Raw genomic sequence first — 7,087 nt, forward strand, 5'->3', positions numbered from 1 at the left:
ACTAGATGCACAAGATAGTATCTGGTGCCCACAAGATACTTTCTGGTGTACACGAGAAACGCCCCTTTTTCTTTTTTTATTTCAATGTTTTTTTAGGGGCTCTGTAAAAAAAAGTATCTTCTTTTGTATATTCTAATGAACCATTTAATAGAAAAAAACAAGTCTTTATAATCTTAACTGAAAATAAATCCTACTGTTTCTCAATGAAGTGTACATTTTTGTGTCCAACAGATCTGCAGGATCTCATCTCTTTAGCATTCGGCAGCTTAGTTTTCTTCCTGAAACTGAAAGCTGCTCATATCCCTGAAAATTTCTTGTTTAAAATGATGATTTGTTTTTAGAAAACAATTAACTTAAAGGATTGTATCATGTTTAACGACATAAATCTGTAGCAAACGTACTTTGTATAACATTTACCGACTAGATTAATTGTCCCTGCAGCATTTTTTTTTTTTAAGTTTTGATTATTTGTGTCTCCACAGGCTTCCCCCTGGACATGCTGCGCTGCGAGAGCCTGCTGGGTCTGGATCAAGCTACCTGCAGCCGTGTCCTCAACAAGAACTACAAGCTGCTGGTCTCGATGGCGCCCCTCAGCAACGAGATCCGACCCATCAGCAGCTGCACACCTCAGGTGTGAAGGCCGGAGGGCGAGGAGATGCGGAGCAGGAAGCTGAGATGTTTGATCAAACATGTTTACCGGGCAGCAGAAGAGTCTTTTTTTGTTTCAGGTGTCAGTTAATGAAAGTGTGTGCTCTCTGGTGGTGACACCATGTTGACAGAGTGTGTTCAGTGGGCGCCCAGAATGATTTGTGACTGTGTGGGAAATTTTGGAGGGTGCCGTTGCCCCCGACAACTACACAAAGCTTGAGAAAGGGAGGGGGGAAGAAAGGCTCTAATTTAATTCCTCTTCCTGGATTAACTCCAGCTTTGTATCCAAGCGCAAACACACAAAGCCGGAGAAGTTAAACTTTGCGTTGACATTCATTCTGCTTATTTACTGCTGACACTGAGGTTGAAATGAACAAACCTCGTCTGTTTTAGTCATTTTTCATATCACTATAATTTCTCTGTCCTTTCAAGGGAAGAAAGAGTGTCTACACATATGTATCTACTTGCTGTGTTTGTGTTTCTGCTCGCAGCACATCGGCCCAGCCATCCCTGAGGTGAGCTCCATCTGGTTCAAGCTGTACGTTTATCACGTGACTGGCCAAGGCCCCCCGTCTTTGCTGCTCTCCAAGGGCTCCAGACTGCGCAAGCTGCCCGACATCTTCCAGGTAGATCCAAATAGATGGCTAATCCGTATGTGAGTAACAAGTGCTGCCTTGAAAGTTGAAAACAGAAAAAAAACACAAACCTGACTGATAAGAAAAGTTAAACAGTTGCAGGTCTGGGGAAGTGTTAGGATTTAGTTAGTATCTGGCACACCCCCTTCTAACAGTTCTGACCTTGCCATCAGTCAGCGTGACGGGTTATCTGAAGTGTCTCCTTTGTCTCTGTCAACCTTTATTTCTTAAAGCTGCTCACAGGTGGACGTCTGAGCTGTCTCAGGGTTTCTGATCTATTTTAAGTTTGAGATGTGAAACAGCAAACTCCTAAGGGGGTGACCTTTATCCTAAATCCTGGGGATCACCATGAAAAACATTTTTTTTTGCTTCTTTTGTGCTTATCAGTGCAGCAAAAAAGTTATACTGAAGGACTTTTCTGTTACTGTTCAGCATATTTGTATCAACCAGCAGATGCAAAGTGATAGACTCACTTTGTATTTTACGAACATTATTTTGTAAAAAAAGAGGCTTCAAAAGTCCTTTTTTAAAATAAAATAGATTATTTTTTTTTATTTGAGCACACTGTTTAGAATACATTTCTTTTCATTTTAGTAAACTAGGATTTTCCTGTGAGGTAATCCATCATTGTGTTGTCATTCTCTCTTAAGGTGTATGACAGATTGTTGATCACGTCTTGGGGTCATGACCCAGGAGTCGTACCGACGTCCAACGTGCTGACAATGCTCAACGACGCCCTCACACACTCTGCTGTTCTAATCCAGGTAATCTCAGGGACGCGCTTTTTCTTTCTCTGGGCGCGATCAGCATAGCTGTGTCATGGAACACATGCATATGTGTGTGTTTGACCCCACAGGGTCATGGTATGCACGGCCATGGAGAAACCGTTCACATCCCCTTCCCTTTTGACGAGGAGGATCTAAAAGGAGGTACATACCCAAGAAGTGACAGCTGCGTTGTTTTTGCTTGTTGTTGTTTCTTGTTTTTCTTGTTGATCCTGACTGACAGAATCAGCTGGATGTTATGTTTCGGGCCTTGAAAAGATTAGTCTGTCTGCAGACATTCTAATCGTAGACCCAGCTGGGAAATAGCATTTATTAATCAGCCAAATCATTTATTTTATTTTATTTTTTGTTATTTAAATTTGATTTTTTTTGTATTGTTTTATATTATGCTAATTTTAATGTATTTTTTATTTTGTTTTATATTATATTTTATATTATATTTCATGTAATTTTTTTTAATTTAAATTTTCTTTTCATTTTATTTTATATTTAATTTTAATTTTGTCTTTTATTTTATATTATGTTAATTTAAATTTTATTTTATTGTAATTATATTTTTCATTTTTAATTTAATTTTATTTTTTCCTGTATATCAGCTGAGCAGATGACAGTTAAAGATCTCTTATGTTGGACAAATGTTGCTGTTCATTATGCGTCTTTGGACCTACAAGATGCATCTTTTTATTAACCCCTTTCATATTTCATTCTTATCATTCTAAAGACCCACTCTGATTATCTTTTGATTGTAAAAGCGTTCCCAGTGGTCTTTGAAATTTTTTTTGTCAAAATCAAGGACAGGTGTTTATTAGAAATTCTCTTCTGAGTTATGGGCGGGACCATTAGCGTGAAGCAACCCCGGCCCTCCTCCTCTCCCCGTATCTGAGAGCTTGGAGCAGAGAGCTTGAGGCCCGCCCAACCTATTTTCTACATCACAAGTACAAATTCAACCTGCATTTTTTAATCTGCTCTTGTTTCACAACAATTTGAATAAAAACATACCCAGAAGTGCAATTTTTAGCTTAATTTTCTTAATATATGTCCTCCATCAACAGAAAAATGCCACAAGAACCTGTTAAAAACACCAAAAACACAATTTTCATCAGAGTGGATCTTTAAAATAAAAGAGCAAAGACTCATATTAAGGAACGGTGCAGCTTGAATGAGTACAACCAACATTTGTGTTTTGTCAGACTTGCACTATTTACATTATTTTTTTTGCTGACTTATTTCTACTGATCAAATAATCCGAGTGACATTAAGTATCCACAAGGGAGTGTAAAACCGCTCCAACATATATAGAAGGGAGTCTTCTGTTTGTTCTGAGAACTTTGACCAACAATCCTAACAACAGCTCAGGATGAAGAACAGCTTTAAATCAGATTTTATTTCATTTCAAATCATTTTGTCATCTGTTCCTCTGCAGAGTTCTCCTACTCCAACATGTGTGTGCACAAGGCTCTGCAGAAGCTAAAGGAGCACGTGGATCTGCGGCACCAGTGCGGCTACGTCACAATGCTCAACTCCAACAACCGACACCGCCGCAGAGCCAGCGACAGCACCGAGTGCAGAGGTACCAACACACACACGTCTATCCTGACACGCGCCAGCCCAGACGAGAACGATGGGTAAATTAGCAGTAATGTCCTTGCTTCTCAAAGTCGTCAGCACTAATGAGGCTAATTAGATAAATATTGCTTATGGTCCAGTTTAATTATGCAGTTTTTCTGCATAATTGCTGTGCTTTTTGTGACAGCCGCTGCAAATTAAAGGTGCTTTCTAATGAGACATTAACCTTTATTTATACATCTAGATTTTAACAAACAAACACTTGTAATTATATTAAAAAAGCAATTAATAAATAAGCACTTAAGGGTTGTATTTACTTTTTTCTTTTGAAGGAGACACTCATCTAGGAGGAGGTCTGGACACCAATGGCAGCACAGAGTCGTTTGAGCTTGTAACAGAGGAGAATGGCGAGGGCAGAGTCAAGACTGACAGTGGGTGTATTTTATATTTCAAAATGGTTTGTTTTTCTACCAGACTTTAACATGCTGGACGAGAGGCGGCGAAGAGGTCAGAAAACTGAAGGCTGAAGTGCGACAAAGGCGTCATTCAGAATTTAAAAACCAGGGTGTCCTTGTCAGAGCTTCCCGTCTCATGTTGTCCCTGTCTTGTCGATCTTTCTCTTTCAGCGCTTTCATCTGAAGATGAGTGGGTCCCTCTTGAACTGTGCTTTGGCATGCCCCTCTTCAGCTCCGAGCTCAACCGCAAAGTGTGTCGAAAGATCGCCTCGCACAAACTGTGCAGCAGCGAGAGGTAGAAAAAAAAAACAAACTTAAGCTTAGTTTCTCCAAAGCTTCTCTGCCCTCTTTAAAGACTCAGTTGTGGGGGTTTTAACATGTTTCTGTAGCTTTTTTCTGATGACAAGCTAACAGGAAAGCGCATTAACAGATTGGTGATGGGAAGTGGGGGCGAGCTTGCTCCGCACCAGCAGTCCTGCCACAACTATGATTTTTGGCTTAAAAAACAGCTTAATCGTGAATAAAAGAACACTGGAGATGCTTTTAAAATAGCTCAAAAGATGATCGGAGTGGGACTTTAAAATGTTTGTGTTGTTTGTTTCAGCTCCAGACTAAATCTGTCTTATCTTTTCAGCCTTCAAGAGCTGCTGCACTCCAGTCGAAAGCTGTCACTGAAGGTGCTGAGCTTCGTTCAGTCATTCCAGGTACACTCAGAGTTACACAGTTTTATCAAAAAACAAACCTTCAGAAATTATTTTTCCTCTTTTATTTTGATGTAATAAAAACCGAAAACAAAAAAAAGTTCTGGCAGGATTTTAAAACAGACCTTTATTTTGAAAGTGTTTACTTTCAAATTAAAGTATCAGACATCATATATTAACCTCTATTACTGCTTATTTAAAGCAGTTTAATCACCTTATTCGAAAAAACAAAACAAAACAAAACAAAACCAACGTATTTTGCGTGTGACTAGCACAAAAACTGATGAAAATTCATGTTAACCACATACATCATAATACGTGTGGCAGAGATGCATGTTGCTGCTTTGCCCACACATATTCAAAGTGCGACCAAGGATCAAAATTGTTGTTGAATGCAAATATAAACCTAACCGTAACCTTAATCTTCCTCCAGGTCCATGCGACCAAGAAAAAAGTTCAGCACTGGCTACATGTATTTTGAAAATTACGTGCAAATAGTAAAAACAAAAACTTCATTTTATTCTAGAAAGCCTTTTCTTTTTGTGATAAACTTTCTTCTAGGGTTGGATTCGATCTGGATCTATCTAAGCTTAATAGATCAATAATTGATCCATAAATGTAGAGATCGATCGAAAGCAAAAAAGTTCGCTAGCTTGATGCTAACATATAATGGGATTTCCCATAGGACGGCTAATGTTAACACTCGGTCGGCCTACACATACATTGCTGACTAAATGAACATTCTTCTATACTCACAGGCATGAATTTTACAAACTATTTCAAGAAAGTTTTATTTAAAGTAACAATTTGTGGTCTAAAACAGTTTTTTTCTTCTGGAATAACATGTACTTCTATAGCGTGATCACCACCTAGTGGCCAAACTGAAAAGCCCTCCAGGAGAGGCAGAATAATTGTTGGCGCTTCTCTGTTTGAGAATCCATGTAACACTTTATACTATTTACAATCTCATTATTATTTCACTGATACATTTCACAGTATGTGAACTGTATCAGATTAATATATTCATTTGTTGCACAAAAAGAAAAACCTCTATGAGATGATGGAAAATGTCAGTCAAACAGATCTGTATTTGACCTTTTCCTCCCAGAGGACTTTATCCTTGTAGGAACCCCCCCACCACCTCTTCCCGTCGTTTTGATCTTTGACCCCCGCCCTTTATTGGCAGGACGGCAGCCAGCTCTCTGACCTGGACAGCGGGGTGTCCAACCCTCTCAGCCAGCGCCTGGCCGAGTCCGGCGTCCCCCTGCCCTCCCTCAACCTCCTCTTCAAGGATGGGCAGCTGAGGGAATGGAGCGGGCGGGCCCCTCCCCCTCTGGACATCACGGCGCTGCAGAAAGACCAGTCCTCATAAGATACTTCAGGCCGTTTTTTTTCTTGTCTCCTCGAGGACATTAACGATCCTTCATCTCGCTGACATGGAAACGCCCTCAGCTCCCCCTCCTGTCTGTCAGTGATCCGTCTGAGAGCCAATCCCCTTCCTGCCCGCCCCCTCGGTCATTTCTGGTGTTGATAGCAGTGTTATTCTTTGGAGTGGTGCTATAAACACATTCTAAAACAGAAATGCAGGTAAAACGGCGTGAAGGATCCTTTTACTGTAAGTGCTGACCTCCCAGTCGGCGGGGGCTTTCTTTGTTCCTTAGAAGCAGGGTGTATCGTCAAATTATAGCTCTCTAAAGGCCCACAAATTTATGGATTTCTTCAGGTATCATTTAACAATATGCATATTTGAGGACCAAGTCTTTGGACTCATGAGGTTGGGTTTCTAACAGACCCAGCTGCCTTCTTGTGTTGTCCGATGTGAAGTAATCAAATGCATGAAACTGTTGCACAACTCATAGAGACATACTTTGTGATTGATATTGGGGGCATTTATTATTTGCACTGTGCAGGATTTCTCCAAATTTGTGGAACAGCTAAATAAATGCCACATTATTCTTTTTTTTTTAATTTATAGTGAATCATTTGTAGTGGTTTTAGAGCTCGTGTTTACCAGGAACACAAATATAAAATTTATCTGAGTGTTTTTTTTTTGTTTTTAAACACCAAAGATTTTTTTTTACTATGATTTATAAAATTGCCTTTATTTTATTTTATTTTTTTTGCTGCCAAATCCCACAAATCTGCTTTTTTTTTATTTTTTATTTAAACCTTATTTTAGAACATTTTTTTTTTGTATTTTATTGAGTTGCTGCAGCAAAACTGAACCAACAGTTTCAGCTCGTTACAGTCTGACTTTATCAGTCACTCTGAAGGGAGCAGGAACTGTTTAATTTTGA

The 7,087-nt window shown here is 39.4% G+C and overlaps 1 protein-coding gene across 1 annotated transcript in view; it reads left to right on the plus strand.

Annotated features, from left to right (window-relative positions):
• fam91a1 (family with sequence similarity 91 member A1) overlaps window positions 1-6,830 on the plus strand; it is a 21,002-nt gene extending 14,172 nt beyond the window's left edge. Inside the window, exons 16-24 of the mRNA XM_024296353.2 lie at window positions 483-631; window positions 1,140-1,274; window positions 1,934-2,047; window positions 2,140-2,212; window positions 3,492-3,638; window positions 3,967-4,065; window positions 4,261-4,384; window positions 4,724-4,793; window positions 5,977-6,830. Of these exons, the coding sequence (XP_024152121.1) occupies window positions 483-631; window positions 1,140-1,274; window positions 1,934-2,047; window positions 2,140-2,212; window positions 3,492-3,638; window positions 3,967-4,065; window positions 4,261-4,384; window positions 4,724-4,793; window positions 5,977-6,162 (1,097 nt within the window). The 3' untranslated portion in view covers window positions 6,163-6,830. The remainder of the gene's footprint in view (window positions 1-482; window positions 632-1,139; window positions 1,275-1,933; window positions 2,048-2,139; window positions 2,213-3,491; window positions 3,639-3,966; window positions 4,066-4,260; window positions 4,385-4,723; window positions 4,794-5,976) is intronic.
• The last annotated feature ends 257 nt before the right edge of the window (window positions 6,831-7,087 follow it).

The sequence above is a fragment of the Oryzias melastigma genome, linkage group LG11, assembly GCF_002922805.2.
Source record: "Oryzias melastigma strain HK-1 linkage group LG11, ASM292280v2, whole genome shotgun sequence".
NCBI lineage: Eukaryota > Metazoa > Chordata > Actinopteri > Beloniformes > Adrianichthyidae > Oryzias > Oryzias melastigma.